Source organism: Diuraphis noxia, unplaced genomic scaffold (genome assembly GCF_037042655.1).
Source record: "Diuraphis noxia isolate RWA-SAM2 unplaced genomic scaffold, SU_Dnox_SAM2 contig0002, whole genome shotgun sequence".
In the NCBI taxonomy this organism is placed as follows: domain Eukaryota; kingdom Metazoa; phylum Arthropoda; class Insecta; order Hemiptera; family Aphididae; genus Diuraphis; species Diuraphis noxia.
In genome coordinates, this window is record NW_028301712.1 from 50,619,723 (window position 1) to 50,639,233 (window position 19,511).

Genomic DNA, 19,511 nt, shown 5'->3' on the forward strand with positions numbered 1-19,511 from the left:
AGATTTAAAAAGAAATTTTTTTATGAATTTCTAGCTTAAAATAATTTGCGAATTTTCGTGATTTTTACATGTTGTCAACATTTAAATTTAAATGCTTGTAAAAAAAAAAAAAATGTAATTACTCATTTATTTTATTTTTCAACTGCTATTGTAAAAATATTTTAGGAACCTTGTATTAAATTTTCAAATCTTAGATATAAAAGGAAAATGTTTTATGAATTTCTAGGATAAAATAATTTACGAATTTTTGTGATTTTTGTGATTTTTACGTATGTTGTTAAAATTAAAATTTGAATGCATGTAAAAAAAAAATTGTGGCTATACATTTCTTTTAATTTTCAACTGCTATTGCAAAACTATATTATGAGCCTTGTATTAAATTCTCAAATCTTAAAATTAAAAAGAAAAACTTTTATGAATTTCTATCTAAGATAATTTGAACATTGCCGTAATTTTTACGTATTTAGTCAATATTTGAACTGTAAATGCTTATAAAAAAATTGGTGACTATATATTTCTGTTATTTTTCAACTGCTATTGTTAAATTATGTTAGGAGCCTTGTATTAAATTTTCAAATCTAAGATATAAAAGGAAAATACTTTATGAATTTCTAGTTTAAAATAATTTGCGAATTTTCGTGATTTTTATGTATTTTGTCAAAATTCAAACTTTGAATGCTTTAAAAAAAAATTATTCATATATATTTCTTTTATTTTTCAACTGCTATTGTAAAAATATGATAGGAGCCTTGTATTAAATTTTCTAATCATAGATTTAAAAAATAAACTTATGAATTTCTATCTAAGATAATTTGAACATTGCCGTAATTTTTAAGTATTTAGTCAAAATTTGAATTTGAAATGGTTATAAAAAAAAATTGTGACTATATATTTCTTTTATTTTTTAACTGCTATTGTAAAAATATGATAGGCGCCTTGTATTAAATTTTAAAATCTTAGATCTAAATAGAAAAACTTTTATGAATTTCTATCTAAGTTGATTTGAAAATTGCCGTAATTTTTACGTATTAAGTCAATATTTGAACTTCAAATGCTTATAAAAAAAATTGTATTTTGATAGGGCCAAAAAAATTTTATCGACACTTCAAAAAAAAATTTTCAGAAAAATTTAAAATTTCAGTTGTCTATAAATATCTAAAAAAAGTCAAAATATTTCGAAAATTAAATCGTGTAAAGAAAATGCCAATCTAAATAACTGGTGAAATTTTCGAGTATCTACGACTTATACTTTTTGAATAATAACAAACATTTAAAATCGTTTGAGGATAAATCGTTATCGTTACACTATTTCGTAAAAATTTAAAATCATAAAATTTTTAGTGTTTATAACTAAGGATTAAGAATACAACACTAAGTTTTCCATAAGTTTTACTTCAATTAGGTATAGAGAAAACTCGAAGCATCATTATAGGAAAAATTTTAAGTGCGTTTGAATTTTAAATTTTTACGAAATAGCGTATAACGGTAACGATTTATCCTCAAACGATTTTAAATGTTTGTTATTATTCAAAAAGTATAAGTCGTAGATACTCGAAAATTTCACCAGTTATTTAGATTGGCATTTGCTTTACACGATTTAATTTTCGAAATATTTTGACTTTTTTTAGATATTTATAGACAACTGAAATTTTAAATTTTTCTGAAAATTTTATTTTGAAGTGTCGATAAAATTTTTTTGGCCCAATTAAAATACTTGAAAATTTAATACAAAGTTCCTCATAAGTTATTCTTATAGTTATTAAAAAAATATAAGAATACATACGCACAATTTTTTTGTTAGCATTTAATAATATTAACTTTAAATTTTATGGCTCAATTCACTCAAATTTTTAAATTAACGGAAATTAATGTGTTTTGCTAAGCGTAAAATTTGCCATGTTACGCGCTTGTAAGACTGAGACAATAATAATTAATGTCACTGTAACATCCCCCAAATTTTTGTTATAAATGTACATTTTAAAGAAAACTATACTACTAGCCGAAAAGGAGGCCACCCATATCTATAGGGTTATATTATGGATAGATTGATAGATATTTAAATATTAAATATTAATTATTTTGTAATCGTTGGCAGTGTGCCAGTGCAACAAGTACCGGTTTACACCAACCGTTTGAAGTATACGCAGTATTGTATGCTGACATACAGGATTGTTAATGTCTTATTCTGTGGTATAATACGCGTATATACGTATTCATAGACGCAACGTCTATGAATAGATTTTTCGGACCTCTCGTTAGATTGGGGCACGCCCCCAACCCCCACGGGCTAAAATAGCTAACCAAACTGTGGGAGGGGGTTGGCGACCCCTACGGGGTCGCGGGGGGCAAGTATCCCTGCCCTTCGGGCAGACGGGTAACCCTACTTCACCGCCCTTAAACCTTAACTTAACCTAACCGGCCGCCAGATTCAACCGCCCGTTAAAGTAACATATTAAGAAGTATTATTATATAGTGGCTACTTCGTGATCGATAATATTTTGTACGTGGTAATTAAAACTTGCAAAAATTGAAATTTTTTGTTATCGAAAATGTATAATATCATACAACTCAATAAAATTAACAAATAACATTTTAAAATAATATGTTGTCGTAATTAACAAAAACTGTAGTGATCTGGAGTACGCAACTAACAAAGTAATCGTCAAACAGTAATATTTAATACGAAAATAAATCATTATCAGTTCTATTTCCTTTTGAAAGTTGTTAATTATAGGTAATAATCTTAATAATAACAAAATAAAAAAAAAAAATTAATAATAGGTGACAATCCAATACGAAAACGTAGGAAAGCAAAGTATACAGTGTTTGGCGAATGTATTGGCGTAAATGCGTAAAATCGTAACATTTGGTAAGATATAACTCCAAAATAATGATTTGTGAGAATTTTGGAATAACACTTTTGTGTTCAGTGCACAACACACATTTTTATTTTTGGGGAGGGGGGGGATCGATAAAATTGCGTGGGAGCTAAACTGCATTTATACCCACTGAAGATTTGTTACGTTTGTCTCCTGCTTTTGGTTGTTAAAAATTGTAGAGCGATAGCTGTAACTATGATAGATATATTTTTTAGTTTAAAAAAAAAAAAATTTGTTTTTTTAAATTATTGTAGCTTACATTATTTTATATTTCTCAGTGAAAACTATTAATAATTTAGTGAAAGGAAACACTGAGATACCCGAACTCCGATATAAAAATATCGACACAGTCATCATTTCATTTGATAAGCCATTTTAATTATCATTTTTAAGGGTATTTTATTAATAACACATTTTAAGGGTGGGGGGGGGGGGGGTTGTAGTGGCCGGTCGGACTAAAGCGTCCGTTGCGACGCGCACCGTCGGTGGTTCGAATCCCAGCCATGATGGGTGGTATCGCTTTCCGGGCAGTTCATCCTGTCTAATTAATAATATTCAGTATTAGATAGTCGAATAAAACGTCTAGTGGGATAGATTTTAAACCTTGTCTTTTAATAATATTCTTCTATAGGTACAGTTTACTGTTTCACACGTCATACAAAATATTATATTATTTATTAACACTCTATCTTCTGCGTGTATAATTTGAATACAAATTTTTCATTGCAAGTTTAAAATATTGAACATTTAATGTAATAGATCTCCTAACTTATTCAAATATTCTTTCACTTATTCACATATCAAAAATAATATAAACTTTATAGTTCATGTTGATGAATACAAATTTTAAAATTTCTGTAACATAATCAACAACTTCCAAAAATAAAGCCGGGACTTATAGCATTTGCGGGTTGTATGAGTAGATATTATAGAGAGTCGTACTATTTCGATTCACTTATCTTTTATCTACGATTTAAAAACTCAATACTTTATACTCGTTAAAATTTCAATATCGCCGATGTTATATATCGGTGTATGAAATTAATCAAAAATATCGTGTTTCGAAGAACGAAAAAATCTATATCTTTATACATTTTTAGCTGATTTAGCTGATTTCGTTTTCTAACTGTAATAGAAGAATTTTCGCTGAATTTTATACATCAAAACTAAAACTTAAAAGAGTATAATTACTATAATAGATATATTTTTTAGTTTGAAAAAAAAAAATTAGTTTTTTTAAATTATTGTTTCTTATATTATTTTATATTTCTCAGTGAAAACTATTAATAATTTAGTGAAAGGTTCTAATGAAACACTGAGATACCCGAACTCCGATACAAAAATATCGACACAGTCATAATTTCATTTGATAAGCCATTTTAATTATCGTTTTTAAGAAATTCGTATGTCAGTATTTAGTAGAAGATAATTATGTATAATATAAAAAATAATTTATGTCACCTTCTAATATCGATTAAACTAAAAAGATTACACAACATATATTCTAGATTATAATTCCATATTCTTATTATGCTAATAATTATAGGGCCCGGATTTAAATGCACTTAAAACCATACAAACATGTTCTAAAAAGTAGCCAAAAGTGTTTTAAAAAAATGCAATTTATCACAAAAATGACCTTAAAAATTCTATTAGGCAATTTTTTTTTACAAATTTCTTATTTTAATTTGGAATTCATAAATAAAATGTATTTGGGTGGGGGGGGGGGGTGTAGTGGCCGGGCGGACTAAGGCGTCCGTTGCGACGCACATCGTCGGCGGTTTGAATATCGGCCATGATGGGTGGCATCGCTTTCCGGGCAGTTCATGCTGTCTGGAAATAGAGGCCGCCGCCCCCAACCGGACATGGCAGAAACCTACGGGTGCACATTCGAAATTCTGTCAAAAACATCCACAAATACCAAAGCCAACGGTTCCCTCCCCCACAGTTCCACAGGTTAAAGGCCCTTGTCGTCGAAGCCTCAACCCCCCCCCCCCCCCCCAACCCACCAAAAAAAAAAAATTAATTTTTATTTTTTGTTTTGTTAAAAATAAAAAAACTTATTTATACATGTATTTTCGTACGGCGTGAAAGTTATCCGCAGGTGGAATGTTATTATAAAATATTATATAAGCACTTGAATTACAATTATTTAAGGCTGCTGAGCATTCGTAGGACTCTGCTCCGTGTCCAAAGGAGTTTCACAGTGTACAAATACCACTGGAATGCTCACGTCTGAAACTCCATGGTACAGAACTTTCCGGACAAGAGGGGACGGAAAACCTGTCGTTCGACCAGTTAATAATTGTTCCAACGATTATTATCATCATTATTTCACGGGCACGACGACGAATAATATTTCGATTTTTATTTAGCGCTTACTGCATGGTCGTTCATTTGAGGCGTATAAATATTATCTACAATATTATTAAACGCGAACATTTTTTCTTTACTTCCATCAGTAAATAACTGAGGAAATGTATTATAATGTAATAAAAATAACAAAAAATCGGGCTGTCATTGACTAACAGCTAGGTACCTAAAAGAAAAAAAAACAAAATACGTATCATTCGTATCATGCTAATTAATTTTAATTTTCTATATATTATACATAAAATCGTATTCTTAGTTATATATCGCTGCAGCTTACATAGTATTTTGTGACGTATAGAATTGTAAACAAACATCAAAATAAGTACAGTTTTCCTATAAGAATAATATATGGTATATTTATATATATATAACATCACGGACAGTGAAAATGAATAGGTAGGTACGATTTGTTAATAAAAAAAATACTCATCATTCAGAGCTGAAATGGCCGAAAAACGTAGTCGTATATAACGTAATAATATTATAATCAGTTTTCCATCATGGCATAAAAGTATACAGTTGTGTAGTAAAATAAATCAAAAAAGTGTAGTTATTTAGATTTTCTATTTTTGTACTTAGGTATCATAGTATAATCTATTTTCTCAAGATTACCAAAGAATGTTGCCTACTTGATAAATATCGATTCATCATCGTTTTATTTCAAAAAAAAAAAAAAAAAAAAACACTCATCATTTTTTGTTAATCCATTGCGATATAGCCTCCCAAAATTGGATGATTAGGTTAGGTTAGTATTAAGTTTGGGAGGCTAAACCTAGTCAATGGATTAACGAAAAATAAAAATATTAAACGAGAAAAATCATTAAAAAAATAGCTCTATTCTTTTATGAAATTTTAAGTATAGATTTGAAAATCAAAAGTTGATAGAGATTTACCTGATAAATATAAAAAAAATATAGAGTTTTAGAACAGCATAAAGCAAAATTTTAATAAAAAATATTTGATAAAAGTAAATAGTTTTTAGAAATAACGATAAAACAACGCTTTATTTCATTTTCTTTTAACAAAAGGTAATTCAACCTACTGTACTAGGCCACGTATTTCAAAAATTATACATAATATGTTTTGAATGCCTATAGCATCTTTCACATGTTTATTATTATTGTACAAACAATTTGTGTACATAGCTGATTTCGTTTTCTAACTGTAATAGAATATTTTTCGCTGAAATTTATACATCAAAACTAAAACTTAAAAAAGTATAATTACTATAATAGATATATTTTTTAGTTTAAAAAAAAAAAAAAATTAGTTTTTTTAAATTATTTTTTCCTATATTATTTTATATTTCTCAGTGAAAACTATTTATAATTTAGTGAAAGGTTCTAATAAAAAAACTTATTTATACATGTATTTGCGTACGGCGTGAAAGTTATCCGCTGGTGGAATGTTATTATAAAATATTATATAAGCACCTGAATTACAATTATTTAAGGCTGCTGAGCATTCGTAGGACTCTGCTCCGTGTCCAAAGGAGTTTCACAGTGTATAAATACCACTGGAATGCTCACGTCTGCAACTCCATGGTACAGGACTTTCCGGACAAGAGGGGACGGAAAACCTGTCGTTCGACCAGTTAATAATTGTTCCAACGATTATTTTATCATCATTATCTCACGGGCACGACGACGAATAATATTTCGATTTTTATTTAGCGATTACTGCATGGTCGTTCATTTGACACGTATAAATATTATCTACAATATTATTAAACGCGAACATTTTTTCTTTACTTCCATCAGTAAATAACTGAGAAAATGTATTATAATGTAATAAAAATAACAAAAAATCGGGCTGTCATTGACTAACAGCTAGGTACCTAAAAGAAAAAAAAACAAAATACGTATCATTCGTATCATGCTAATTAATTTTAATTTTCTATATATTATACATAAAATCGTATTCTTAGTTATATATCGCTACAGCTTACATAGTATTTTGTGACGTATAGCACTGTAAACAAACATCAAAATAAGTACATTTTTCCTATAAGAATAATATATGGTATATTTATATATATCAGGGCTTAAAACCGTTATCAATAAAGTCGGTAATCGGCTCCGTCAGGAGCCTAAAATTTTTGAAAACAGGTAACCGGTTATCGTTTAATTGTGATATTTTGGTAACCGGTAACCGTTTCCATAAAGATATTTCAAACACTATAATAACCGTTAATCGTTTAAAAACCGTTGATAAGATTTTTTGGTAATCGGTTACCGGTTAAAACTGGTTTTAAAAAAATCATTTTTTTCAGTTTTTTATCATATTTTTAAAACAGTTTATTTAGGGCATTCGTGGGTTGATAACAAAAGTATTATTATTTAATGCATAATCAAAAACTTAATATGCTTTAATTTGGTCGGATTTCCTTCAATAATTTAAATATTTATTTTTTCAAACTACTTTGAAGTTTAAACTGTTTAAACTTTAAGCTTTAAAGCATATGATCGAAATAATGGCGATCTTAATAAAAAAAAAAAAAATTTTATTGTAATAATTTTCTTATTTATAACATTATAATTGTAAGAAACTGAAAAAATAATTAATTTTTCAAGATGACGCCAAGAGTGAAATATTGACACAGATCTTTTTGGCAATAACTGGAGTTAGGATGTTGATGACCTAAAAAACACTCAAAAATTCCCTAAAAAAAATGCAAAAATGCCCTAATAACTTCAAAAAATGACCTTAAAAATTATCTAAAATACTAATTAAGTAAGTAAAAAAACTCATTTATAAATAATAATTTTTATTAGAGATATGGGTATGATAATGGGTGTAATAGTAATTTAAAATATGAATTATAAATAAATTTCAATACTAATCAGCGCGCGGGGACGAAGGTCGACGACGAAGTTTATGACAGTATTTATAATATTATATAGTTAACACTTATATCTATTTATATAATATATGTGATATTCACAACAGATAAGCAATACTCGACGGATATTAATTGTGTAAAAAAATTTAAAAATAGCTGGAAAATTAAATTTAACTATAATGTTATCAGGACATAATTCAATTAATAAATTCCACGAAAAAACCGTTGATTTTTTGGTCGGGATTCGGTTTTGTTTATAAAACTGGGATTGAAAATACCAGGTAACCGCTTTGATGTTAATATTTACATATTTACCTTGATTACCGATTAACAATAACCGCTTCCAGGATTACAAAACTAAAAGCGATTACCGGGTTTCGGTTATCAAATATACGGGTTTATACCGGTTTTCGTTACAAACCGGTTACCGGTTTTAAGCCCTGATATATATATAACATCACGGACAGTGAAAATAAATAGGTAGGTACGATTTGTTAATAAAAAAAAATACTCATCATTCAGAGCTGAAATGGCCGAAAAACGTAGTCGTATATAACGTAATAATATTATAATCAGTTTTCCATCATGGCATAAAAGTATACAGTTGTGTAGTAAAATAAATCAAAAAAGTGTAGTTATTTAGAGTAGGATAAAAAGGAGAGTTCAAAAACCTCACCCTCACCATCACCCTCACCCTGACCCTCACCCTCACCCTGACCCTCACCATCATCCGAGTGCGCCGCCGCCGCCGCCGCCGCCGGATCGCGTACGTGTGAGGCATATATTACCACTTATCAGTTATCATATTATTGTTATCATGTTATCACTTATCAGTTATCATATAATTGTTATCACTTATCACTTATCATATTATTGTTATCATATATATCCGAACAAGTGTGAAATTGATATATGACGGTTAGGTTCAAAAACCTCACCCTCACCATCACCCTCACCCTGACCCTCACCCTCACCCTGACCCTCACCATCATCCGAGTGCGCCGCCGCCGCCGCCGCCGGATCGCGTACGTGTGAGACATATATTACCACTTATCAGTTATCATATTATTGTTATCATGTTATCACTTATCAGTTATCATATAATTGTTATCACTTATCACTTATCATGTTATCACTTATCATATTATTGTTATCATATATATCCGAACAAGTGTGAAATTGATATATGACGGTTAGGTTCAAAAACCTCACCATCACCCTCACCCTGACCCTCACCATCATCCGAGTGCGCCGCCGCCGCCGCCCGATCGCGTACGTGAGATACATTTAACCAGTTATCATTTGTTATCACATATTATTGTTATCATATACGATGATTATCTTTTACCGCCGTTATCACATCGCAGTTCTCCCACGGTTATCAAATAAATTGTTATATTTATCATTTGTTATCAGTTATCAGTTATATTTTTATTTAACCCAGTGGAAATCGAATGTTATACATTATTATTGAAATATGCTATAGCCGTTTCTACTAGTAAATTAAGCACGTTGGGCGTCGTATTAACAATAAGAGACATTAAGTAGGTATATTTTAGCGCTGTTTCGATTATTTACAATAATAGATATATTATCCGTATTCAATTAAATCATTCCACCTGGACATTAGTGATTTTTTCCTGCCAAATGGCAGTAATAATCACAAATAAATGCCTTCTTAATGTGCCCTATCGGTCGCCTGGATGTCGCGGACTCTTAATAGCCGCTAGCCACCACCACCACCACCACCACCACCACCACCACCACCACCACCACCACCACCACCGCCACCGCTGTCACCACCGCCACCGCCGTATATTTCCTGTCATTTGGATTATTCGATATTAAAATACCTATTAGTGAATAACTTAGTAATGATCGATTTAGTCGCCAGGATGTCGTTAATAGCCACAATGGGCATTTATATTGAAAGACACTTATATATGTATCCTTATTCAAATAAAAATATACTAAACTGCAAAACCATTTATATTGATAGATGTATTGACATTAAGTTTCAATCAATTTATTACATTCCAGAAAATCCATTAATATTGAAAAATGTCCCCACCTATTAAAGTGACTCCTGACTAAAAGAGTCGTTTGGCGTTTAGTCCGTCTACTGCGTTACACCGTTGTGCACGTATACGTCTTTATAAATTTTAGTGAGTTTTTATTTTCAAAAATAATTTTAAACATGGCCGGTTCTATAGCCATCAACGCTGCGCTATACAAGAAGAAGAATTTTACTTATGTACCTCCATCACCACCAGTCGAACTTATCGAATCTACATCTTACACACTCGACTTCGTAGCCCGTAAGTTTGTGCATATCGGTATTGACCCGAGCGAAAAATTCCAGGTCGTTGTCCATTTTTTAACTCCATCGAGACATGTCAAAATAACACCGGATTTTCTAAAACGTATATTTTCACTGATGGGTAATATGCTCTCATTCATATTGGAGCAGACACTAACATATAAGCGCACGTTATTTTTGGAAACCAAACTTTATAAAATATCTAGTATGGTGTATGGCGGGGAAAATGTGCTAGTGATTGAGTCAACAACTCAGGACGGATGCAGAGTACTGTTGAATCGAAAGGACCTTATACAACTTCAGTATTTGGAATGGTGCATATTTGAAACGATTACACGAAAATCAATTATAACACAACCAGCTGTCTTAAAACAATTCGAAACGTTTTTAAACTATATCGATGTTGAATTCACCAAAGTTGAAACACCACCGAAAACACCTGATGAAATGGTCACATTTATCAAAAATGTACGCGATGAAAGTGTAATTTCAAAAATTCCAAAAAATGATGTCAATTTCATCAGTCAACTCAAAATGTATGCTTCTTCACAATTAGCTGAACATTGGGCGCAACGATGGAGCGGAAAAATGTCTCCAGAGGTAAGTCTTTAAAACTTATTCACTCGCAAAAATATAATACATATTTTATTATTTTATAGTTATTCACTGAATCCGAAGTGAGGCTCATTTCACCTCCGAGATACTCGAGTATGTCTCCAATGTATGATGATTTCGACCCTTCGCAGGCACAGGTAATTTATAACTTATATATATTGAAATAATACAAGTATTAATTATAATAATTATTTTAGGCAGCTGACGAGGATCGTGGTATAGATGATTTTTTAAACCAAATCAACCTTACACAGGCAACATGGGCACCAGCCAAGTCATTGGTAACATTTAATTTTTAAAATAAATATATATATATATATATATATATATTAACAAATTATTATTTTTGTATAGCCTATTTATGATCCTGGCAGTCTACCACCGTCGATCACAGACACTCTTCCCCAATACTTTGATCCAGCGCCTCAATATATTGAATCTAGCCCTACAGTTGATGAGAACGACGGTCCGACGTCTTTTAACCACTCGCCATCTCTTCTCGGCTTCACGGGTCAAAAGTTGACAAAAAAATCAACCAAGCGGAGCGCAAAACGCAAATTATTTGAATAATATTGTTTAAATAATTTTTGTGTAAAATAAAAACAAGCGTGATACTTAAACAAGTTTTTTCATTTATTAGATTAAGGTTTACAATTTAAAACAAGGTATAAAAATAATTATAAGATATTTACAAGGTATATAAAATAATACAAGGTTTACAATTTTCTAACATCTCCACTAAACGGATTGTAAGTTATAATCTGGTCATGTAGAATTAAACAATAAGCTGCAGTCTTTTCTGGTATAACTGTGTCCGTTTCAAAGTCTATTCTTAGGTCTACGGTCGATGATTTAACGTTGTCATTCTGATACGACAAATCAACAACGACGATTGGCACATAGTTTTGAAAAATATGTTTTGATAACAATGGTTCACAATAATCTCTCTCGTAATACGATTTTTGAAAGTCTGTATAAGCTTTGTAGAGTATGCTGGTGGTATTATTTTTAAAATCAGCTCGAAAGTCTTCATATGGATACACCTCGGAGTTTAAGTGTACTTTAAGATTTTTTAGTTGACAGTGATCAAATCGTCCGGCATCAGTTTCGATATTGTTTTTTCTACTTGTTTGTAATCCGAATAAAACAAATCTCGGTTTTTCCAGTAAGCTGCTAGACTTAACAGTCCACGAATGAGAAGTGTTTCTAGGGAGCACGGGATACTCGCATAGATCCCAGGTCCTGAACGCACACGACAGTGTTTTACGAGAATCTAATACTTTCAATAACTTTAATTTTTCTTTATCACTGACTTTGATAATAGGCATCTTCCAAGTCACCTTAGTCAGTTCAATTGTAATTTTTTTATTTTTATCGACGGCGGCGGTTGCGCCTTCGCCCACAACATGTATCGCATCAAGGTCGGTAGACGCGCGATTCAAAATCAGTTGCTGATTGCAATTGAGTAATATTTTCTTATAATCTTCACAAAATCCGAATACATGTTTTAGAGGAATACACCCGGAAAATATATTATTGGTCATAAAATTTTTGTTATCTTCACTATCCATTGCCGAGTCCCAAGCCGCATTCTCTAATGCATTCAAATCGTTTGGAGTATACGAGCAGTATGCTTTCAAGCAAGAAGACACTCCAGGTGATTTCAATTTCTGTATTTCTATTCCGTTTATTTCATATCGCATCTCGGAGAATAAAAATACCAAACCGTTATTTGAAAAACGAACTTCCCCCGCTGCATCGACTGGTTTGTTAACTTTACCCTCGATGTAAATATAACTCTCACACGGCAAAGTGTAAGAATCCATGTTTTGAACATTAATTCTAATTTCTTCATTGTATGATAGAGCTGTGCTTGAATACGGCGTGAACGAATGGTAACTCTTTTGAGTTATTTTACAATCGTCGACATAGTCGGCCGTCACGTCTAAATATGACTCATCCATCATTGTAAAGAACGAAGAAAATTTAAATTATTTTTCGTGAGCTTGATATTTTTCGGTTTAGATGTAGACTTCTTAACGGCAGGCAGTATACTGATAGGTTTTTTGATTGAAGCTCTTTTTATATTAAATTTGAGCGCCATATCCACGGGTTATTTGTAAACGAATTGTTATCGGTTCACCACGCAGATTAATCAGACAATCGTTCTGATCTTTTAGCACGATATTTACTTTAGTTATTGAAGTCGTGTTGAGGCCGTAGAAAACTGGATGCCTAGGTACCTCGACGATTTTATATCCCGCAGGTACAGTAGGATAAAGCTCGTGTATGATCTGGCTCGGTGCTCCGTCACAGAATGAGCCGGTGATTAAGTTACACTCTACTTTTATAGAGTTTATTTTCATTATGTTGACTATATTTTCAGATTCGTGAGTAGCACCAGTAGTATATAACACATTTCTAAAACCTAGCAATTTCGCTATGCTATTTTCGACCCCTAAATCGACTTCATGACTACACGATAAACTGCACTTTAATGTTCTGCTGTTTGCTTTTAACTCAAAAAAACTAACATAGTCGGGCATCATGTTTTGTATGATAGACTCTAACTGATCCAACTCATAAGTTCCTGTAGGTATAATAACGTTCTCGTTATTATTTATTATATTACGAAATCCGATAGTATTACAACCAGGTTCTATGTTCGGTATAGAATTATTTGTCTGTAAACTCAAAAGACATATCTGTGCAGTATTTTCTACTTCCAACGGTGGAAAGATCTCGCATGACAACTCACTCGAGTTTCCGTTTAACGTTAATGTGAACATGATAAAAACTTTAAACACAAGTGTCCGCAGTTTGTAGTATTATATTTCTGCTCTCTGCTGTAATTGAAATGTATGTCGCATCCGTGAAAATATTTTTGTACTTCTAATGGTGGAGGTAAATTTCCAAAGCTATCAAAGTATTCGACTTTTTTTCCGATTTTTTTATACGCTACCCAATGCGTTCCTGTACCGTTTTCCGCATCCAAGTTAACAATGGCCGATTCTTGACGTTTAGGGCGTTTAGACAACTTATCTCTGGTAAACACTCCGATGAAATGAGGTATTTTCATTGAACGAGCGATTTTTATAAGTTCGAAATCGTACAACGCTCTACTGGGTAACGTGGCAATTAGTTTTTTGATTTTCTATATTTTTTCGCTTTTGGACCCCCACCACTTTTATGCGGTGTTTCTATTTTGTATGAGTTGCCTTTATACGGTGTGAGATATAGTCCTTTTCCCAAATGAGATGGTGTGTTTCTATTAAATTCATTAGCCACTTTCACAACGTTGGCCACACCACCAGTCAGGGCTCCCAGAGCTGACAACCCTGCAAAAATCGGTATGAGTGGTAGCACACCGCCTTTTTTCGGAATATTTATTGTTCGTGGAACTTTGGTCTTCTTAATTTTGAATGTTTTTCGTGCGACGGCTACACATTTTTTACTTAATTTCATCAAGTTTTTTTCACCGACATTTTTCTTGATAACATTTTTAGCTGCTTTAAGTGCTGCTTTGTATCCACAACCACCACCTACTTTACGTTTTGCTTTCATGGCGGTAGTTACGCCCCAAGCTACAGCTTTTTCTTTTAGACTGGAATCTTTCGACTTGAATCTATCCCAGGCTCGCTGCTCTAATATATAATCAGCTTTGTTACGATCTGCGATGGAGTTGCTATGTTCGTATGCAATATCGTGGTCTCTACAAGCAGAGTCCAGTGGGTTTATACCTTTATCACCTCGAGCTAATCGTTTTTTTAAATTTGTACCAGGTCCACAGTATTGATAACCTGCAAAGAAATATTATTATTATTATGATAATATCGGATTTATTATTCCGGACTTACCAGGCACGTGCAGCTCAATTGGTAATTTATTTATAAGCGTGTTGATAAGCCCTCCGCCCTTATTCTTGGTGCTTCTTCGAGCGAGTGACATTGTGTACTGATTACGTTCTCGTCGTTGCTCAGTTATTTATAATGAAGTTCATCAAACAAGGAATAAAACTAACAGTTGAAAACATGGATCCACCTACAACATTTATGAAACAAAGACATGGAGCGCTTCTACCTAATACGATACGTGCGCTTATCGTGGGCCCTTCTGGCTGTGGGAAAACTAATTTAATATTTACCTTATTAACGCATATAAACGGAATACGATTTCACAACGTATACATATATTCAAAAACATTGGATCAACCTAAATATAAAATGCTAAGTGATATATTATCAGATATTGATGGTATAAAATTATTTACATTCTATGAAAACGAACAAGTTATTGAACCTGAGAAAGCTTTACCAAACTCTGTGTTTATCTTCGACGATATTATTACTGAAAACCAAAAGATTGCGAGAACTTACTTCTCCAGAGGACGTCATAATTTAGTCGATGTTTTCTATCTGGCTCAGAGTTATTCAAAAGTACCAAAACAACTTTTGCGCGATAACGCTAATTTTATTGTATTATTCAAACAAGATGAGACTAATTTAAAGCATGTATACAATGAGCATTGCTCTGGCGACATGTCATATTCAGAGTTTAAAGACTTTTGCACTTCGTGTTGGCGTCTGGGGAGATTTGAGTTTATCGTGATAAACAAAGACTGTGAACGCGACAACGGTCGATATCGTCATGGATTCGACACATTCGTCGTTATATAAAGTGATGTCATTGTGAAAATGCTTCATTCACAGTCATGGCTGCTAGCGGTGAAGTGCTCGGAGAACTGATAAAAGCCAAAGAAAATATTAAACGCAAGTATACAGCATTAAAATAAGGAAAAGCAGAAATTCATTCATTAGTATCGGAAACATTAAGTCCGATTATCGAGCCATTGAAACAACGTTTCGATCCATCGACATTTCAAGCTCCATCCGTTAATGAAGACAGCATAGAACATAGTGTTGGAGATTCTTTCAAAATAAACGACTGGTATAAGTCTTACGATATAGACAAAACGTATGGGCCTAAAATACAAACAAATGGAAGTGTACACTTGGGTAAAAAAGATATTAAACTCGTTGATAATACGTTAACTATTGAAGATATGTCATATCCACTAACACAAGGACTTGGTAATTTAATATTTTCAAAAAACCCTAAGCTGTATACCAAAAACGATTTAAAAACATATAAGTCTATATTAATTCAAACATCAGCCCATCTCACAGCAGACGGAACAAAAATTAAAAGAGGTGGGAATAAATACACGGATTTAATCCAAAATCTGTTTCCATCGGGCGCTGGACTGACAGTCAAATTACAAAAACATAATTTAGTATACTGGAACGACCCTAACGAGCTAGTCGAAAGGTTGAAGTTACTATTAGCGTCAAAAGCAGCTGGTAATACAGGAGTTTCAAACGAAATACTCTCGATTTTCGAAGAATTGCGTGAAGCAGGGATAATAAAACATATTCCAAATGTCTAAACGTGAAATCTCAGTCGAATTACACAAACCAGCTAGAAAAAATTATACAAGGCGTAGGGTTAATGTTTATGGCAAAAACGATCTATGGCAAGCCGACTTGGTCGAAATGATACCATATTCGAAAAAAAATAAAGGGTACAAGTATATTTTATGTGTGATAGACTGTTTTACGAAATATGCTTGGGCAATAGCGTTAAAATCCAAAACTGCTAAAGAAGTTTCCAGTGCAATGTCTAAAATACTGCTCAAACGCTCACCAAAACTATTACAGCTCGATAATGGTAAAGAATTTTACAATTCAACATTTGACGCGTTGATGGGGAAGCACAAAATACACAAGTATTCTACGTACAGTACTATGAAGGCTTGTATTGTAGAACGTTTCAACCGCACATTGAAAGAAAAAATGTTTAGAGAGTTTACGGCACGAGGTTCACACGAATGGGTTTCTATTTTACCTTCATTGATTAACGAATACAACAATTCAAAACACAGGACCATAGGCATGACACCAGTGCAAGCTGATGCTAATCCTACGTCAGTAAAAATTAAACAAAGAAAAATTATTACTGGAAAAATTAAATTTAACGTTGGTGATAATGTTCGTGTAAGCACATATAAAGGTGTATTTGCAAAAGGCTATTTACCGAGCTGGTCTACAGAAATATTTAAAATTGTTAAAATTAATGAAACATTACCTACTACTTATCAGCTACAAGATTATACTGGAAAACCAATTGCTGGCTGCTTTTATTCAGAAGAAATATTGAAAACAAACTATCCTAACGATTATTTAGTAGAGAAAATTATACGTAAGAAGGGGAACAAAATTTTCGTCAAATGGCTCGGGTTCGATAATACACACAATAGTTGGATAAATACAAGTGACATTAGAAAATAGTGTTAGTCTAGCTGTAGACATGAACGTGTTTGGTAGTTCTCAGTCTGGTGAAACTAATAAATTTTTAGTAAATCTCGAACAAGTTGTTAAATCGTATTCGAATAAACTCGATAAAATTGAGCATTTACTTGAAGAAAATCATAAATCTATTCTATTTCAAGAGGAACAAACAGAAAAGTTAGAATTAACGTGCATAGAGATTACAGAGCATATGACAAGAGGCGAAGTATCATTACAATATATCAAAGAAAGTATAGATGATATTAAAAAAATAATACCAGCTATATTGAGCCGTCTTAACACTATAGAAACTTATTATAAAGACAAGCCATAATGTCTTCAGCCATCTTGGACATGCAATGCGTTCTTGGCTTGAACAATAAGTACATGATTAAAGAAATGTCTATAGTAGACACAGAAACTTGGGCGACCCAACACTGGATTTTTAAACATTCAAAATCCATGGAGGATAACAAAAGTCGTAAAACTAACAAGTGGCTGGAACGTAATTATCATCAACTATCTATAGAATACGGTGACATAGAGTATGAAGAACTAGGTAGAATATTGAATTCATTAAAATTCAGATGCATTTACGTCAAAGGTGAACAGAAAAAACAAGTTCTTATGGAGTATATACCACACGTCGTACTCGCCAACATTGAAGACTTGGGCTGCCCTCGTTTGGATCAAATATGTGATGATGAAACTCTACCTTGCTGTATTTTTCATATGGGATTTAATCCAAAACAATGTACATTTTATAAAATATTTGCCATAAGAAAATGGTTTGTAAATAATTCTTAAAAATGATATACATTTCATTTAATAAACATAATAATATTATATTTTTACAACGTTTTTATTTTACATGGGTAATCTAACATTTACATTATATATACAAAAATTATTCAAGTGATATTTAAAATAACAAAATATTTACAATACAAATATATAACAAAAAAATATATACATAGTATTTACAATAAAAACATGCATAGTTTTTAATTATTTAGACATGTATTCCTGTAGAAGTAATCTCATCAAATCTTTATCAGATTCCTCCCACTCACGACCACCAGCATCTATCTTATGATCTGGCTAATCAACAATCTGCTCGTCATCATCCCTATAAAATTATAAATTTTGTAAGTAAAATAATTTAAAAAAAAAAAAAACTTACTCTAAACTATAGTGTCCGTGAGCCAAGGTATGGATTTTATCGTCTAATACCACTCTCTTATCATCATAACTGTTGTAAGTTAGCTTTCTTGATTTTATCGTCATCAACTGATGTTTGAATGACCGAATAGATACATTTTCCTTGTATACCTCCACTCCAGCTTCACCAAACAAACATTTTTTATGATCTTCTATGGTCATGTGGTGTTTGACTACGTGAGACCGAATCCCCTTAGCTTTAATTTTTTCTCCTCCTTCGATGTTAAAGGCATATGATTTCGATCTCAGGGCAACAAACTCAATCATTGCACGACCTTTTGTCTCATCTGAAAAGAAACCAGGTACTTTTTTCCTCTCGGTCATATAGCATGGGTGATGACTCGGTAAGTCTGATGTATCCAAGCGGTCAAGTAAGATTGGATTATTTTTCAAGTCAGAATAAAAATCCCGCGTCAGAATATAGTATATCAATGAATCTAAATCATAAATTATATGAGAGAAAAAAACAAAAAAATAACTAGGAAAATAAATATTCACCTGTATCGGTATACATAAGAAATATTCTGGGACCATAGAATTTCTTCATCACTTTATAATGGTAATCAAACATTAATGTTTTAGAGATCTCAAGCACAGCAAAACCTGTTCATATGGTAAAATAATAATAAAAAAATAAAATAAAGATGTTTATAAAATTTACCTATATAAATTGGCTTATAGAAATCTATGATTTTATTTTCCATTGTTACCGCTGTTAGACTTTTATTTTCAAAATTGGTACAGTATTTGAATGTCGTCCGGTTTATAAGTTTCTGTAACCGTTTATCACTCGAGACAAGTTCCATCTTTATCCTAGATCTCACACTTTCCATGGTTTTTCCTGGAATAAAAAAAAAAAAGTTATAGATAATAATAATAATAATTATAGTATAATAACATACCAAACACACTAT

General features: G+C 32.0%; 3 protein-coding genes and 1 pseudogene across 3 annotated transcripts; 1 reads left to right on the forward strand and 3 right to left on the reverse strand.

Moving 5' to 3' along the window:
• Positions 1–10,291: 10,291 nt before the first annotated feature.
• Positions 10,292–11,599, forward strand: LOC149058623 (uncharacterized). Its single transcript, XM_089219835.1, has 4 exons — positions 10,292–11,014; positions 11,074–11,166; positions 11,227–11,310; positions 11,384–11,599. Exons 1-4 carry the CDS (start codon positions 10,292–10,294, stop codon positions 11,597–11,599), a joined length of 1,116 nt encoding a protein of 371 aa, XP_089075961.1.
• A 146-nt stretch (positions 11,600–11,745) lies between these two features.
• LOC149058624 (uncharacterized) lies at positions 11,746–12,996 on the reverse strand. The gene is made up of 2 exons (XM_089218420.1): positions 12,594–12,996; positions 11,746–12,512 (listed from the first exon to the last, which is right to left on the reverse strand). The coding sequence occupies exons 1-2, from the start codon at positions 12,994–12,996 to the stop codon at positions 11,746–11,748; spliced, it is 1,170 nt and encodes a 389-aa protein (XP_089074546.1).
• A 1,171-nt stretch (positions 12,997–14,167) lies between these two features.
• Positions 14,168–14,977, reverse strand: LOC149058625 (uncharacterized). The gene is made up of 2 exons (XM_089218421.1): positions 14,887–14,977; positions 14,168–14,829 (listed from the first exon to the last, which is right to left on the reverse strand). Exons 1-2 carry the CDS (start codon positions 14,975–14,977, stop codon positions 14,168–14,170), a joined length of 753 nt encoding a protein of 250 aa, XP_089074547.1.
• Positions 14,978–18,384: 3,407 nt separating this feature from the next.
• LOC107172513 (uncharacterized) lies at positions 18,385–19,430 on the reverse strand (annotated as a pseudogene).
• Positions 19,431–19,511: the final 81 nt, after the last annotated feature.

Bases quoted from the DNA above. Each gene is read 5' to 3' on its own strand.
- LOC149058623 (XM_089219835.1), top strand. From the start codon at position 10,292: ATGGCCGGTTCTATAGCCATCAACGCTGCGCTATACAAGAAGAAGAAT. The intron at 11,015-11,073 runs GTAAGTCTTTAA...ATTATTTTATAG, and splicing joins GCGGAAAAATGTCTCCAGAG to TTATTCACTGAATCCGAAGT. The intron at 11,311-11,383 runs GTAACATTTAAT...ATTTTTGTATAG, and splicing joins GGGCACCAGCCAAGTCATTG to CCTATTTATGATCCTGGCAG.
- LOC149058624 (XM_089218420.1), bottom strand. From the start codon at position 12,996: ATGATGGATGAGTCATATTTAGACGTGACGGCCGACTATGTCGACGAT. The intron at 12,513-12,593 runs GTGAAGATAACA...GATTTTGTGAAG, and splicing joins TTGGGACTCGGCAATGGATA to ATTATAAGAAAATATTACTC.
- LOC149058625 (XM_089218421.1), bottom strand. From the start codon at position 14,977: ATGTCACTCGCTCGAAGAAGCACCAAGAATAAGGGCGGAGGGCTTATC. The intron at 14,830-14,886 runs GTAAGTCCGGAA...ATTTCTTTGCAG, and splicing joins AATTGAGCTGCACGTGCCTG to GTTATCAATACTGTGGACCT.